Genomic DNA, 18,166 nt, shown 5'->3' with positions numbered 1-18,166 from the left:
AGTTTTCTCTAAGTGTAAATGCATAATATATTTGTCTTAATACACTATGTGTATATACACATATAAACACATCAATATATATGTGTAAAAGCATTTATTTATTGCTTCCCAACGCTGCACGTTTTCCCCCCTGCGATGTGCTAGGTGGTCTGCTGTGGCCTCCGGTAGAAAACGAGGCTCCCATTGGAGCCTATGGAAGCCCGCTCTTGTCAGTGCTTGGCTTTCAACAATGCGAACGTGCGATGGTATTACTGAGTGGAGCGCAAATATTACGTTTACATAAGCGCAATAATGCTCTCCACTTATAATATAGTCCTTTATGGGGAAAACAGGGTTGAAAGAGAAGGTAATATTTAAAATATAATAAAACTAAATCTGTTTAATAATAATACCACATTATACTAACAGTATTAACAGCCTATAATAATAAAAGGGTAATCTTGCACATCAAGTGGCGCACTTTTTAGCACTCCCGCTTGAGTGTAAACTTTGCTAGAAGTAAGCTTTTTGCACAAGCTGGGTAGTGCGCGTATTTTAAGTTGAAAGTAAAATGTTTGTGAGCAAGTGAAACCCGATGTGCGCTAACCAAATAATTTTGAATATCATTACCACGTTAACTTATTCTCCCCATAGACTTCAATAGGGACGCAGAAGAAAAAACCTTAAACTTATTGCTTGCGCTCTAACCCGACAGGAGTTGTTGATATATATTTTACGTTAACATTATCAAATATGTTTTTTTTATGTGAAGAACATAAGAATAAAAAATATTGGTTACATGCTTTGGATAGTGCGCTTTATAATTATCACTGTGTTGGGTAAGTGCACATGAAGAATTGGTAATTTTAAAGTGTATTCTTGAAATATTAAATATTAAAAAAATATTGAAGATACTTTAAAATATATATTAAAAAATTATATATTGTATATGTATGTATATATACAATATAGCAACAGCTTGTCATATACCATATAACATCCCTTATAACTTTTAAAAATATTTAGATGACTCATTTTTTCATCAAAGAGTGTTTATATGAGTGCAATTGTAATTTCCAATGTATTTATGTTGTGTTTACTGAAACTTAATTTTTTTAACGCATTTCCCTTACACATAGTTTTCAGTCGCGCTTACCCAACAAGCGTACCACTTGTAATCTAGCCCTAAATTGTCTGTCTCTGGTAAGAGGCTATGCAAACAATTAGAGGAGATGCAGACAATTGATTGTGAAGTATGATGTAACCAGTGTTCATTTCCCTCCTCTATTATTGGCTAGATTACAAATTTTCCATTTGCGGGCGTGCAAAAAATAACCAGCCATTACAAGTTCTCTGGTTAATTTGATAAATGTCCACCAAATGCCCCCAAAATTAAGTTTGATATATTTCATTAAAAAATAAAGATAGTAGCATCTTTATTTTTTAATAAAATAGTTGCAAAAAGCCATTTTATATGGAGTTAAAGTGGCGGGTGTGGGGTGTTAAAAACAAACAGCACTGAAAAGTGCCTTTACATTGCAGTCTATGGGAACTGTGTATTCCCAGTAAATATATATGTATATGCTTATATGTATGTGTTAATATGTGTATATACATATAGTAACACATAAATATATATATGTAACTAGTCATATACATATTTACATTTGCTGCATATTGCTGCCCGATTTACCCCCTTCGCTGCGCTAGGTTCTCATGCCATGTCTGACGAAAGCAATATTTAGTGCTCCACTTGTAATCTGGCCAGTAGCAGACTTAGTCAACAGAGGGCCCTAGTGCAAGATTTATTTGGGGCCCCCCAATGGGATCTCAGTGGAAAGCAAAAGTATTAATATACATTCTGCACTGTATAATGATTTTGAGGATAGATGGACAGACAGATAGATGATAGATAGATAGATATAATATAGATAGATAATAGCATAGACCTACAATCTGCACTAATAAAAGGCTCCCCACAATTTGTGAAAAAAACAATTAACCCGCCCCCCCCCCCCCTAAAAAAAAAAAATCTACTTTATATGTAAACAAATATGATAACCTTGATTTATGCAGACATTGTCCCAAATCTTTAAAAATGGAAGCCAGGCATCAGATTTTTTTTTTTTTCTGGAGACTTCATTATTCTATTATGTGTTTAAAAAACATTATTTATTAAATACAAATGTAATCTCTTGTGCATGTTTACTGTGTTATGATATATGTTTTCTTCACTGGAAGTCTAGAAACAATATTATGCTTTACACCTTTGCAAGCAGTTTTGCCATTTTATTTTAAATCCGTTTGGTAACTGTTAATACAGTTTAAGTTATATACATTAAAAAATGATGTTGGATCTGCATGATTCTGTATATACAGTTTCACACAAGAGGTCAAAACATTTGTGCTGACAAGAGTCAATAAAACATTTTGCAATATTTTATTTAAAATGTATTTATTTCAATTAATATTCAGGTACTGTTTTTAAAAAAATCCATAAGCATATCAAAGTCCCTCTATTTTCACATTATTGATATGCATACAATGTTCTTAGAGCCTATTTTAAACATCTATATATATTAGTATTTCAACAGTTGGTGGCACTGTGGTCACATACACTGAAACATCATTTGAAAATCAAAGCAATATTCCGTATGCTGGCATTTTTTTTTACCTTGTTTTGTTTTTCAGCTTGATACATTAGCTGACGTGAGCCCTGCAATTCTGTGTTGCATGGGCATCTTCTCTATGACATACAATTACCAGGACTGGAAATTGCCTCTTAAAATATGGATCAAATCTCAAGCTGAAGAACGTCAGCAGTTGCTCTACCAGCTTGTTGAGATGTTTCTTGGTAATTAACCTGCTTTAACATTATATATCTCATTGGTTTCAATTTTTTTTTTTTATTGAATCTTTATATAAATTACACTATTTAGCACAACCATTCTGTATGGTTACAGTTATACTAGCATCTGCTAGCAAGAACCATCCCTAACCAAATTATTTCCAGCATAGGAAATACATTTGTTTGAACTGTAAAATACTTACAAAGCTGTATTAATCATTTTTGTAAATGAAAGTGTCAAGGTATCTAAAGTCTAGTATAACTTAGTGAGTGAGTGCTGAAATGAGAGCGGCTAAAAATTCAGATCAATAAAGAAGACAGTATGGCCCAGATTATAGGGGGGGGGGGGGAACAAAAATATTAGCTCTGTTGCATATTAAAGGGACATTAAACACCTCAAGATATTACTATAAATAGTTTTGTTATTTGTTGATAAACAAATTTGCAATATAGTTTATTTTTCTTTATTTTGTTCTCTTTTCCTGTAATTTAATTCCGAATATTGTGGACTTTTCAATTCATGTTAAACATGGAAGTGCGGACACAGCTATATTCCACACAGTCATTAGTTGTACAATCTAGTAAATTATTTATAACCATTCCTAATTGGCCTCAGCAAAGGTAAGTTACAATATGGCAGCGCCTAATTCTTTATGTACATTAACATTATACTTATTTGTTTTTTTTTTAATATTTAAACAACTAATATCATTTTTAAAAATACATGTACAAATTATTCTCAGGCTAATCTTTGCTCTGAATACATAATTCAAGCAATTATTTTTTTAGTGTTTAATGTCCCTTTAACATCGCTCAAGTTAAATTAATAGCGCTTTTATTCTTTAGCTCATCTTAGAAGTATGATAGCGTGGATGAGCTAAAGCCCTCACAAAATAGAATTCTATGGAGGCGCACTGAAAAAATCATGGGGTAGTTAGAAATAAGCTTTTTGCGTGCGTCGGATACCGCGTGTATTACTAGTAAAAAGATTTTGCTGACGTGCAACCCAACACACACAAAAAGTCAAAGTTACAAAATCACGTTAAAGTAAAGTGGAATAAAACAAACACATTATCGCGCGCAAACCCAATCGCAACATAAAACTAGACATAAAATATTAATATTTCACATTCCAATGTTCTTCACATAGAGGAATATGTTTTATTTATTCATAAATACATATTTCTATTTATAAATACATATATATATATATATATATTTAATTTTTTCGGTAAAATATATATCTATACCTATATATAGATGATTTTATATAGATATAGATATATAGAAATATGAAAGTCAAATGATAACTGCACATCAAAAAGTTAAAACTTATCCTTTATTGAATTTTGTTAAAATTCCACGGCACACATGATAAAATCCATAAAACTTCAGTGAGAAATCCGTCAGGCTGACGCGTTTCGGCTATCTAGCCTTATTCATAGACTTAATTTGACTAGCACCTGTGGAGCTTAAATATGCTCCCTCACATTCTCATTGGTTGCCTATTTCTTCACTGAAAATTGTAGCATGGAGGCTTAAAGGGACAGCAGATACACACCAGTAATGACAATATAAAGGGGAAACACAATGTTATAGTGTAATAAACCCCTAGCTGGCTACTATATAGTTTCTATTACTCCTAAACATGCTATATATTTTAAATTCATATTAATTATGTTCAATATTGCATATATGCTAGAACAGAAGATATATATATAAATAATGCATGTGCATGCAAACAGATTAATACCTCAATCCTTATTTTGTGCTGAACATTGCCTATATCCTGACATGTCCCTTATAATTGTATTTAGTATAGAGTAAATGATTAGTAATTGTTGATCTCAACATGATACCTAATTACTATATGTGTTCCATCTTGCTACACATTTTTACTCCCAAAAATTGATGATGTCTCCATCTATGTTTAGGCCGTTTGGTTTACGTGTCCTAAGCATAAAGATCCAGTAGGCCTCTTTTCTGAAAAGGGCATGTACCCTATTACCACCCCTGGGCTGTTTCATTACTAGATCAATAATCATCCAGGTAAATGTACTGGTATCTCCCCCATGTTCAAATATGAAGTGTTTTGAAACCCCTGTAGTGGCTCTTTCTTTGTCTATGTCATATAGGTGTTCTTTAATCTATATTTAAGATATAGAAATATCTATTTAAAAATAAAAAGAACATATTCCCTTAATGTGACGAACACTAGAATGCGAAATGGTTACAGAAAATACATAGTTAAACTCTTTATTAAATATGAATATTGCATACAAATGATTTTACATGTTTTCAGCAAAGGGTTCACATGTGTGTGTGTGTGTGTGTGTGTGTGTGTGTGTATATATATATATATATATATATATATATATATATATATATATATATATATATATATATATATATATATATATATATATATATATACACAGTCGTATGCAAAAGTTTAGGCACCCCTGACAATTTCCATGATTTTAATTTATAAATAATTGGGTGTTTGGATCAGCAATTTGATTTTGATCTATCAAATAACTGAAGGACACAGGAATATTTCAGTAGTAAAATGAGGTTTATTGGATTAACAGAAAATGTGCAATATGCAGCAAAACGAAATTAGACAGGTGCATAAATTTGGGCATTCCAACAGAAATATTGCATCAATATTTAGTAGAGCCTCCTTTAGCAGAAATAACAGCCTCTAGACGCTTCCTATAGCCTGTAATGAGTGTCTGGATTCTGCATAAAGGTATTTTGGACCATTCTTCATTGCAAAACATCTCCAGTTCAGTTAGGTTTGATGGTTGCAGAGCATGGACAGCCCACTTCAAATCACCCCCACAGATTTTCAATGATATTCAGGTCCTGGGACTGGGATGGACATTCCAGAACATTGTATTTGTTCCTCTGCATAAATGCCAGAGTAGATTTTGAGCAGTGTTTTGGATCGTTGTCTTGTTGAAATATCCAGCCACGGCGTAACTTCAACTTTTGTGACTGATTCCTCAACATTATTCTCAAGTATCTGCTGATATTGAGTGGAGTCCATGCGACCCTCAACTTTAACAAGATTCCCAGTACCAGCACTGGCCACACAGCCCCACAGCATGATGGAACATCCACCAAATTTTACTGTGGGTAGCAAGTGTCTGCCTTGGAACACTGTGTTCTTTTGCCGCCATGCATAACACCTCTTGTTATGACCAAAAAACTCAATTTTTGTTTCATCAGTCCACAGCACCTTCTTCCAAAATGAAGCTGGCTTGTCCAAATGTGCGTTTGCATACCTCAAGCGACTCTGTTTGTGGCGTGTGTGCAGAAAAGGCTTCTTCCGCATCACTCTCCAATACAGCACCTTGTGCAAAGTGCGCTGAATTGTTGAACAATGCACAGTGACACCATCTGCAGCAAGATGATGTTGTAGGTCTTTGGAGGTGGTCTGTGGGCTGTTTTTGACCATTCTCACCATCCTTTGCCTTTGCCTCTCCGATATTTTACTTGGCTGCCACTTTTGGCCTTAGCAAGAACTATGCCTGTGGTCTTCCATTTCCTCACTATGTTCCTCACAGTGGACATTGACAGCTTAAATCTCTGCGATAGCTTTTTGTAGCCTTCCCCTAAACCATAATGTTGAACAATCTTTGTTTTCATGTCATTTGAGAGTTGTTTTGAGGCCCCCATGTTGCCACTCTTCAGAGGAGAGTCAAAGAGAACAACAACTTGCAATTGGCCACCTTAAATACCTTTTCTCATGATTGGATGCACCTGTCTATGAAGTTCAAAGCTTAATGGGCTCACCAAACCAATTGTGGGTTCCAATTAATCAGTGCTAGATAGTTACAGGTATTCAAATCAACACAATGACAAGTGTGCCCAAATCTATGCACCTGTCTAATTTTCGTTTTGATGCATATTGCACATTTTCTGTTAATCCAAGAAACCTCATTTAACTACTGAAATATTACTGTGTCCTTCAGTTATTTGATAGATCAAAATGAAATTGCTTATCCAAACACCCAAATATTTATAAATGAAAATCATGGCAATAGTCAGTGGTGCATATACTTTTGCATACAACTGTGTATATATATACACACTGTGTATATGGTTTTTGATATGGTATTTTATTAAATACCATATCAAATGTTATTTTTATACCAGTCTTTTTTTAACTTATAGTCGTATCTAATATTTCTTTTTCCGTTCATTCTTTTTGCTTAAATTATAACTCCACGGTTCACTACACAGTTGTATTTCAACACCTTGCTTTTTTTTTGTTCTCCGGCTACTTAGCTTGCCAGCACTGATTATATTGCTCCACACTGACAGTAACTCTAGTTCTTCTAATGAATATTATTTTTTAGTTTATACTTATGCTTCTAGTACCATTTAGCCAAAGTTAAAACTTTTTCATATACACTGTCACAACATTGTATTCTCTTCTATATGGGCACTTCATTTGCCAGTAGCTCTCAGCTATTGTCGATATATATGATTAGACTTAGTTATTTTGCACTAGTTATACTTCTAACTAGGGTTGCACCGATACCATTTTTTTATGACTGAGTACAAGTACCGATACTTGTTTTCAAATACTCGCCGATACCAATTACCGATACTTTTTGTTTATGTCATGTGACAGTTTAACAAGCACAATACATACTAATTATTTAAGATTCCTTCTTTATAATTATAAAGGACTGTCATTCAAAAGACATTATGAAATAATAAAAAGGTTCACTGAACATGTTTATAAATAAAAAATATTACAATAAAATATTAAATTTAAAGGGGTGATACAATTGGGTTGTAGGGCTGTTATATAACATAAATCTGACATTTGTATGGAAGTTCGACTCTAGGTTGAAAAGTCTTTCACTTTCCACCATACTGCATGGGGCATAAAGATATTTTTGGGCCATTTTAGCCAGAGCTGGAAATCTGTTTATTAACTGCCCAGTACTTCAGGGGTTTGTCTGAACGAGGTACAGTGATCTCTCCTACAATAATACAAATAACATCAATTTGTATTGGCAGAACAATAGTAAACAATTTTTAGTTTAGTCTCCACTCCAGTTTAAAATGAAATGGGTACATGCAGTTTGATAAAACACCACAAGATAGCATATGGGTAGGAAGTGGAGGTATCGGTTTAAGTATCGGTGCATTTGCACGAGTACAAGTACTCATGCAAATACTTGGTATCGGTACCGATACCGATACTAGTATCGGTATCGGTGCATCCCTACTTCTAACCACATTTTTTATCCTTAACTGAAGTTATCAATTTATCCATTGTCTAATTTATGGCTCTTCATTCTCCTTGTGATTCCTAAGTATACTTAAACCGAATTTTCAGGTGCTCCTTCACCCACTCTCTTGTTTTACATATCCTTAAGAATGATTAGGTTAGGCAATCGTTCCTTTTTAGAAGTGAGCCAGTATACTCTACACAATCATTTGGCGCTGTCCTCTATACACATTTTTCCATGGAAGTTATTCTAGCTTTTGTTCTATCTCAGGAGTGCTGTTCTCTCTCTTCTGATATTTATGCAAATTACTCTTGGGTTTGGCTAAGAGTATTGGGGGAAACCAGACGTGGACTCCTTGCACACATGCCCTTAGAGAGATACAACTGCACCTCACTGACGAGGCCCACCTATACTATAACCGTGTTTGTAACGTGTCCGTCGCTGTCGGCAGTTGCACACATATCCTCAAAGGAATGTGGGCAGTGTGAGTCACGTGCGCAGCCAAAAGAATTTACCTGGTGGATTCAGAAAATGGCAGGGTGGTGAAAAAATCCACCATGGATTCTTTCACCACCCTGCCATTTTCGGAATCCACCGGGATGCAGCAAAGGCAAACGGAGCATTAAAAAAAAATCTAAATGCCCGCAATAAGTATTAAAAAAATAAAAAATAACCTGCCCGCAATAGTATGCATGAGGGTATATATGTGTGTCTGCCATTAATCTGTCACTTGCTCCATGTATTTTGTGGTTGTGACTTGCAAGTGCCTATACTGAATAAAATGAAGGACATAATCATATAGCAACACACAAAATTTATATATCAAATCTCTGGAAGGGCACACTCTCACACACAAAAAAAATAATAATTACAAGGGTATTGGAGATGTTATAGCGTAACTGACTGAGGACCTGATGATAAAAGATTCTTCTGCTCAGAGAGATATTGTAGTGCAGATTCCACAGGGGCTGAACTCACTGAATACTACAAAAAAAAGGTGGAACCCTCTAGCACTGCAAGTTCTCTCACAAGATTCTAGACAGGCAAATTTTGCTATACTTGTCTAAGGTGTTCTCTCAACATTTTTGTATGTGAAGGAGACACAAGACCCATGCAATAATTTGTTTGTTACACTTTGTGATTTGTATGTTATATTAATTTTCACTTCAGATTGTGTCCGTTCAGTATTATTACATTTAGGCTTTGTACTTTCTATTTTATTTGTATTACATTTAGATTTATGTAGATCCAGCAGTGATTTTTCAAATTGATTAAAGGGACAGTCTAGGCCAAAATAAACTTTCATGATTCAGATAGAGCATGTAATTTTAACCAATTTTCCAATTTACTTTTATCACCAATTTTGCTTTGTTCTCTTGGTATTCTTAGTTGAAAGCTTAACCTAGGAGGTTCATATGCTAATTTCTTAGACCTTGAAGGCAACCTCTTTTCAGAATGCATTTTAACAGTTTTTCACCACTAGAGGGTGTTAGTTCACATATTTCATATAGATAACACTGTGCTCATGCACGAGAAGTTATCTGGGAGCAGGCACTGATTGGCTAGACTGCAAGTCTGTCAAAAGAACTGAAATAAAGGTGCAGTTTACAGAGGCTTAGATACAAGATAATCACAGAGGTTAAAAGTATATTATTATAACTGTGTTGTTTATGCAACACTAGGGAATGGGTAATAAAGGGATTATCTATTTTTTAAAACAATAATAATTCTGGTGTAGACTGTCCCTTTAAGTTGCTGTGTTACATAACAAATTAGGATCATACTTTGTATATGTCTGTGTACTTTTTCACAAATTACATTGCACTTTGTATTTTCTCTATTGTGAAGTTTGCTCAGTTAAATAATTGTCTATTTAACTGACAGAAAAGTAATATATACTACTGCCAAAAACAAGTTAAATTGTAGTGAAAACAATTCAGTTCAATTTGCATTTGCTGCAAACTGAGACTGTGGGGGCTACTTATCAAGCCGTCTACTTTTCTGGCTTCGCCGGCCCAATACGTCCGCCTAAGCTCACCTACCTTCGCCGCCGCGGACCTTGAATACGTTCGCCTAAGTTATCAAATAAAGCTGTCAAAAAGCCGCGGGGCGATGAGCAGCGGACTGTGACAGTTATCACTCATCCGATCTCGCTGCCCTTCGGCTTTTTCCCAGCTTTATTGCTAGCCTGTCACTAAGCACTCACACTAAACTACACTGTTCTACCCCCTATACCGGCGCCCCCGGAGGCCCCCGCAACTAAATAAAGTTACTAACCCCTAAACCGCCGCTCCTAGACCCCGCCGCAAGTCTTATAAATGTATTAACCCCTAAACCGCCGCTCCTAGACCCCGCCGCAAGTCTTATAAATGTATTAACCCCTAAACCGCCGCTCCTAGACCCCGCCGCAAGTCTTATAAATGTATTAACCCCTAAACCGCCGCTCCTAGACCCCGCCGCAAGTCTTATAAATGTATTAACCCCTAAACCGCCGCTCCCGGACACCGCTGCCACCTACATTATACCTAGTAACCCCTATCCTGCCCCCCTATACCGTCGCCCTCTATTATAAAATTATTAACCCCTATCTTGCTGATCCAGCACCTCTCCGCAACTAAATAAATAGTTTAACCCCTAAACCGCCGCTCCATGAACCCGCCGCAACCTATAATAAATTTATTAACCCCTATCCTGCCCCCCACTACGCCGCCGCCACTGTAATAAAATGATTAACCCCTAAACCTAAGTCTAACCCTAACCATAACGCCCCCCTAACTTAAATATTAATTAAATAAATCTAAATAAATTAACTCTTATTAACTAAATGAATCCTATTTAAAACTAAATACTTACCTTTAAAATAAACCCTAATATAGCTACAATATAAATAATAATTATATTCTAGCTATCTTAGGATTTATTTTTATTTTACAGGTACCTTTCAATTTATTTTAACCATGTACAATAACTATTAAATAGTTATTAACTATTTAATAGCTTACCTAGCTAAAATAAAGAGAAATGTACCTGTGAAATAAATCCTAACCTAAGTTACAATTACACCTAACACTACACTATACTTTAATAAATTATTCCTATTTAAAAATAAATACTTACCTGTAAAATAAACCCTAAGATAGCTACAATGTAATTAATAATTATATTATAGCTATCTTAGGATTTATATTTATTTTACAGGTAACTTTGTATTTATTTTAGCTAGTTAGAATAGTTATTAAATAGTTATTAACTATTTAATAACTACCTAGCTAAAAGAAATACAAAATTACCTGTAAAATAAATCCTAACTTAAGTTACAATTAAACCTAATACTACACTATCATTAAATTAACTAAATAAACTACCTACAAAGAACTACAATGAAATACAATTACATAAACTAACTAAAGTACAAAAAATAAAAAAAGCTAAGTTACAAAAAATAAAAAATTAAGTTACAAACATGTTAAAAATATTACAACAATTTTAAGCTACTTACACCTAATCTAAGCCCCCTAATAAAATAACAAACCCCCCCAAAATAAAAAAAATCCCTACCCTATTCTAAATTACATAAATTTCAAAGCTCTTTTACCTTACCAGCCCTTAAAAGGGCCATTTGTGGGGGCATGCCCCAAAAAGTTCAGCTCTTTTGCCTGTAAAATAAAAATACAACCCCCCCCCCAACATTAAAACCCACCACCCACATACCCCTAATCTAACCCAAACCCCCCTTACAAAAACCTAACACTAATCCCCTGAAGATCATCCTACCTTGAGTCGTCTTCACTCAGCCGAGCCACCGATGGAACTGAAGAGGACATCCGGAGCGGAAGAAGTTAATCCTCCAAGCGGCGCTGAAGAAATCTTCCATCCGATGAAGTCATCATCCAGGCGGCGCTGAAGAAGTCTTCGATCCGGCCGATGTCATCTTCAAAGAGGCGCTGAAGAGGTCTTCTATCCGGGCGAAGTCATCTTCCAAGCCGGGTCTTGAATCTTCCTTCCGCCGACGCGGAACCACCTTCTTCACCGACGGACTACGACGAATGACGGCTCCTTTAAGGGACGTCATCCAAGATGGCGTCCCCTCAATTCCGATTGGCTGATAGGATTCTATCAGCCAATCGGAATTAAGGTAGGAAAATCTGATTGGCTGATGGAATCAGCCAATCAGATTGAGCTCGCATTCTATTGGCTGTTCCGATCAGCCAATAGAATGCGAGCTCAATCTGATTGGCTGATTGGATCAGCCAATCGGATTGAACTTGAATCTGATTGGCTGATTCCATCAGCCAATCAGATTTTCCTACCTTAATTCCGATTGGCTGATAGAATCCTATCAGCCAATCGGCATGGAGGGGACGCCATCTTGGATGGCGTCCCTTAAAGGAGCCGTCATTCGTCGTAGTCCGTCGGTGAAGAAGGTGGTTCCGCGTCGGCGGAAGGAAGATTGAAGACCCGGCTTGGAAGATGACTTCGCCCGGATAGAAGACCTCTTCAGCGCCTCTTTGAAGATGACATCGGCCGGATCGAAGACTTCTTCAGCGCCGCCTGGATGATGACTTCATCGGATGGAAGATTTCTTCAGCGCCGCTTGGAGGATTAACTTCTTCCGCTCCGGATGTCCTCTTCAGTTCCATCGGTGGCTCGGCTGAGTGAAGACGACTCAAGGTAGGATGATCTTCAGGGGATTAGTGTTAGGTTTTTGTAAGGGGGGTTTGGGTTAGATTAGGGGTATGTGGGTGGTGGGTTTTAATGTTGGGGGGGGGGGTGTATTTTTATTTTACAGGCAAAAGAGCTGAACTTTTTGGGGCATGCCCCCACAAATGGCCCTTTTAAGGGCTGGTAAGGTAAAAGAGCTTTGAAATTTATGTAATTTAGAATAGGGTAGGGATTTTTTTTATTTTGGGGGGGTTTGTTATTTTATTAGGGGGCTTAGATTAGGTGTAAGTAGCTTAAAATTGTTGTAATATTTTTAACATGTTTGTAACTTAATTTTTTATTTTTTGTAACTTAGCTTTTTTTATTTTTTGTACTTTAGTTAGTTTATGTAATTGTATTTCATTGTAGTTCTTTGTAGGTAGTTTATTTAGTTAATTTAATGATAGTGTAGTATTAGGTTTAATTGTAACTTAAGTTAGGATTTATTTTACAGGTAATTTTGTATTTCTTTTAGCTAGGTAGTTATTAAATAGTTAATAACTATTTAATAACTATTCTAACTAGCTAAAATAAATACAAAGTTACCTGTAAAATAAATATAAATCCTAAGATAGCTATAATATAATTATTAATTACATTGTAGCTATCTTAGTGTTTATTTTACAGGTAAGTATTTATTTTTAAATAGGAATAATTTATTAAAGTATAGTGTAGTGTTAGGTGTAATTGTAACTTAGGTTAGGATTTATTTCACAGGTACATTTCTCTTTATTTTAGCTAGGTAAGCTATTAAATAGTTAATAACTATTTAATAGTTATTGTACATGGTTAAAATAAATTGAAATGTACCTGTAAAATAAAAATAAATCCTAAGATAGCTAGAATATAATTATTATTTATATTGTAGCTATATTAGGGTTTATTTTAAAGGTAAGTATTTAGTTTTAAATAGGATTCATTTAGTTAATAAGAGTTAATTTATTTAGATTTATTTAATTAATATTTAAGTTAGGGGGCGTTAGGGTTAGGGTTAGGTTTAGGGGTTAATCATTTTATTACAGTGGCGGCGGCGTAGTGGGGGGCAGGATAGGGGTTAATAAATTTATTATAGGTGGCGACGGTGTAGGGGGGGCAGATTAGGGGTTAATAAATGTATTATAGGTGGCGACGGTGTAGGGGGGGCAGGATAGGGGTTAATACATTTAATATAGGTTGCGGCGGGTTCAGGGAGCGGCGGGTTAGGGGTTAATACATTTATTATAGTTGCGGTGGGCTCCGGGAGCGGCGGTTTAGGGGTTAATATGTATAGAGTAGCTTGCGGTGGGCTCCGGGAGCGGCGGTTTAGGGGGTAATAACTTTATTTAGTTGCGGCGGTGTAGGGGGGGTCAGATTAGTGGTGTTTAGACTCGGGGTACATGTTAGGGTGTTAGGTGTAGACAGCTCCCATAGAAATCAATGGGATGTCTGGCAGCAGCGAACTTGTACTTTCGCTATGGTCAGACTCCCATTGATTCCTATGGGATCCGCCGCCTCCAGGCTGGCGCTTTGAAAACCAGGTACGCTGGGCCGTAAAAGTGCCGAGCGTACCTGCTAGTTTTTTGATAGCTAGCAAAAGTAGTGAGAATGTGCCGCACTTGTGTGCGGAACATCTGGAGTGACGTAAGAATCGATCTGTGTCGGACTGAGTCCGGCGGATCGAAGCTGACGTCACAAAATTCTACTTTTGCCGGTCTCGAGCCTTTGATAACTAAGGCGTATCAGCCTCGCCACAAATACGCTGCGGAATACGCAGCGTATTTGAGGTTGACGGCTTGATAACTACCCCCCTGTATATCAGCCCCAGGTGTTTACTTCTCTCTCCTGGTGAAATTATTCTATCCCAGAAAGCCTCATTGTTTTCTATGGAAGGCATGTCTCATCTCTCAAGGTTCAATCCTTTTTTCTTATATAATTCAGTTAGCTCAACCCCTGTGAAGTCTACACTATAATTTCTCTCCGAACTGGAAAATCTTTGCTCATGGGGCCAAGAGAAAGTAATGAAGTTCTCTGTAAAAATGAAGCTATAATTTTATTAAGTTTTATTTTAAATAGAAGCAATACACAGTGCAATATAATTAGTAAAATATACACATAATCACAATATGAGCCTCATTTGTTAAAGTTACACAAAAACTGTGAAAGCATAATGGGACTTTGTCAAATCACAATCCTAAATACACTGCTGTGTATAAAATAAAATACAAAATAGAAAGAGCAAAGTTTATATGTAATAAAACATAATCTGAATTCTAAAGTAATATAAAATGCAAAGTACAAAGTGTAAATGCAGCAGAACTGTTATGTCATGCACTGGGCTTGTCTCTCCTTCATATTTTGAAATGCAGGGAAGTATAGCAAAATCTGCCATTTTAGAATTTTACTAGGGATCTCGCAGTGCTGTAGGATCATGTAGAGTTTAAAAGCTGGATTTGTAAAATATGATAATTCCCAATATTTATAGAAAATCTTCTATATATAATGATATGGTTCTTTACATGACTTTGGTGTTCATTGTGATCAATATTGCTACTGATTATCACTTTTTCACTGTTGGAGGAGGAGTTTTGTGGGGTGTGTAATGTAGTTATTCTGAGATTGGGGGGACTATGCCAAAATGTCACTACATAAAAACACAATTTGTGAAGTAAATCCAGTGAGTGTCAGTCTGTTATACTCTCCAACTCCCTTGTTCTTTTTTGTTTGTGAGAGTGTATTCATAACTTAATATGAAGCAAGTTCAGTGTAAGCAACAGCTCTTAGATATTGCAGACTGCAGCAAGTGACTGGATAAGCACAACAATATTAAAGTAGCAGAGGTCAGAGTAATACTACTGTAACAGATTTCCAGAAAATATCAGCAGTGGCCATGATACAGCAGTATGATAAGTAATCTGAAACATGATGCAGAGGTCAGGGAAACATCCAGGATAAAACAGTGAGGATTCTTAGGGTGTCATGATCAATAACTCACCAGCTTGGAGAGAAACCAGGTATTATGAGTCCTTCACACCAAGAGCAGAGCATAGTAAGATATATAGCTCTCAGGCTAAAATGTTATTTTCTTGTTATACTGAAGCAGATTGCAAACATTCACTGAGAAACTAGCAATGTTCAGGATGTAGCAGCTATATAAACAGGTTTATATAAACAGGTTTCTTGCAGAAACTTAATACATATAAAATGTAAAGCAATAGTTATAAAATAGTGTCCCGGATAACAGGTTTAAGGCATAAACGTAAATATAAAGACATAAACAATAATTTCAGAATAAGCAGGACAATGAAACAATCTGTAGAACAGGGTAGCGAGTCTTGAAACAAAGTTTTTTTATTTATTTGCAAAACCTTGTAAAATGCTCTAACAAAATGACGTGGTGAACAATTGTTATATATGTGTGTGCATATATTTTGTAATTTAATTCCTTATTGCTGATTAGATGATATGTATGGTCAAAAATAATGCTAAAGTCCCTTTAATCATACATCTTCTTAACAAACATATTACATTCCCTTTGCTCATTCTCTTATCAACAGCAGCGGGTTGCCAAGCTATCAGTAAGTTGCATGTGGATTTAGTTGCCATGATGCATTAATGGAGAGGTACTAGAAATTCCGAACCAGAGGCGTAACTAGTAACCACAGGGCCCAGGTGCAAGAATCTAAGAAGATTTTTTTTTTAAGCTGGGCCCCCACCCTTGGGGGCCCAGTTGCAATTGCGACCTCTGCACCCCCTGTAGTTTCGCCCCTGTTCAACATCAAGGTGCACAACGCACTATGCGCACTGGTAGATAGTTGCCCTGTCTGAACACGATAGTCTGTTTAGTGCATAGGAATATTATAAGGTAAAAAAAAAATCATAATAATTGAGAGTTCATTTAAGTTCTCACACTAATGATGCACTCACTTCTAATCCTTATTAGTAAAAATAAAACCATACAATGATTTTGTGTCTAATAAGAGACAAGTATACATCACAATAAGCATGAAATAAATAATTAAAACCAAGTTTTGAGAAAATGCTAATTATAATTCATCTAAGAGAAAAATGTTCTTACATGACACAAATGTGTGAAATCTTCAGTCTCCTTTTATTCCATATCAGGATCTTCACTGAGCTGTGACATTTGAATTATCAGATCATCTCTTCAAATGTCTCTATATCTGTTTTTGTCAGTAAAGAGCAAAATCTTAATGTGGAAAACAGAGTATTTGTGCAGAAGCGTTCCTAGCTCTCTAAGTAAAACATGATTTCCTTTTATTGGATAAAATTGGTATGATTGCCAGTTCTAACCTCTCTTCGGCTGCATTACACCGGTGAACTGGAACTCTGATAAAGGAGTTATGTACAGCGATGACAGAAATTGATTTCCAATTTTCTTTAGAATTACTCTATCATTGCTCATGACTCAGGCAATTTAGCTTACATTACAGTATCAGTTGTGGGCTGTATATCACACTGACAGCCTGTTCTCCATGCAAGAAGCTGATTTTGACACAATATTTAAAGATTTATATGTAATTTTTTGTTTTTGAAAAATAACTCTTTTTCACAGTGTTGAATTGATAGTTGGGCAATGATTGAATTGGTCTTCACTTACTTTTCCAGTGAAATAGGTTATCATTTATATATTTTATAGCATTATGGCATACATTGTATTTATATTTAAATGCAACCTTTTAAATAGCAAACCTACATTTTAAGTCACTATAGATTAAAAAACATAGAAACTAAAATAGGAATACACATATATAGAGTATCTTATGGTGTGGTGATCACTCAGGGTGCAGACTCCTTTAGCCCATGTGTGCCTTTTTAAAGTGGAGATCTTTCCTGTAGTGTGTTAGTTTAGTCTATCCAAAAGTACAGTCCTAGGCTGGAATATCAGTTAAAGGGACATGAAACACAAATGTTTTCTTTCATGATTTAGAAAGAGCATGCAACTTTAAAGGACCAATCCAACACAGTAGATTTGCATAATCAACAAATGCAAGATAACAATACAATGCAATAGCACTTAGTCTGAACTTCCAATGAGCAGTAGATTTTTTTCTGACAATTTTTAAAGTTATGTCTATTTCCACTCCCCCTGTACCATGTGACAGCCATCAGCTAATCACAAATGCATACACATACCATGTGACAGCCATCAGCCAGTCGCAAATGAATACACATTTATTCTGTAAATTCTTGCACATGCTCAGTAGGAGCTGGTGACTCAAAAAGTTTAAATATAAAAGACTGTGCACATTTTGTTAATGGAAGTAAATTGGAAAGTTGTTTAAAATGGCATGCTCTATCTTAATAATCAAAGTTTAATTTTGACTTGAGTGTCCTTTTAAACAACTTTCCAATTTACTTCTAATATCTAATTTGCTTCATTAAT

At 35.6% G+C, this 18,166-nt stretch overlaps 1 protein-coding gene across 1 annotated transcript in view; it reads left to right on the top strand.

Moving 5' to 3' along the window:
• Nucleotides 1–18,166, top strand: part of LOC128652486 (uncharacterized) — an 868,114-nt gene that overhangs the window by 358,513 nt on the left and 491,435 nt on the right. The window contains exon 55 of the mRNA XM_053705422.1: nucleotides 2,671–2,833. Within this exon, the coding sequence (XP_053561397.1) occupies nucleotides 2,671–2,833 (163 nt within the window). The remainder of the gene's footprint in view (nucleotides 1–2,670; nucleotides 2,834–18,166) is intronic.

This window comes from Bombina bombina, chromosome 3 (assembly GCF_027579735.1).
Source record: "Bombina bombina isolate aBomBom1 chromosome 3, aBomBom1.pri, whole genome shotgun sequence".
NCBI lineage: Eukaryota > Metazoa > Chordata > Amphibia > Anura > Bombinatoridae > Bombina > Bombina bombina.
This window is presented reverse-complemented; position numbering and strand designations above follow the sequence as displayed.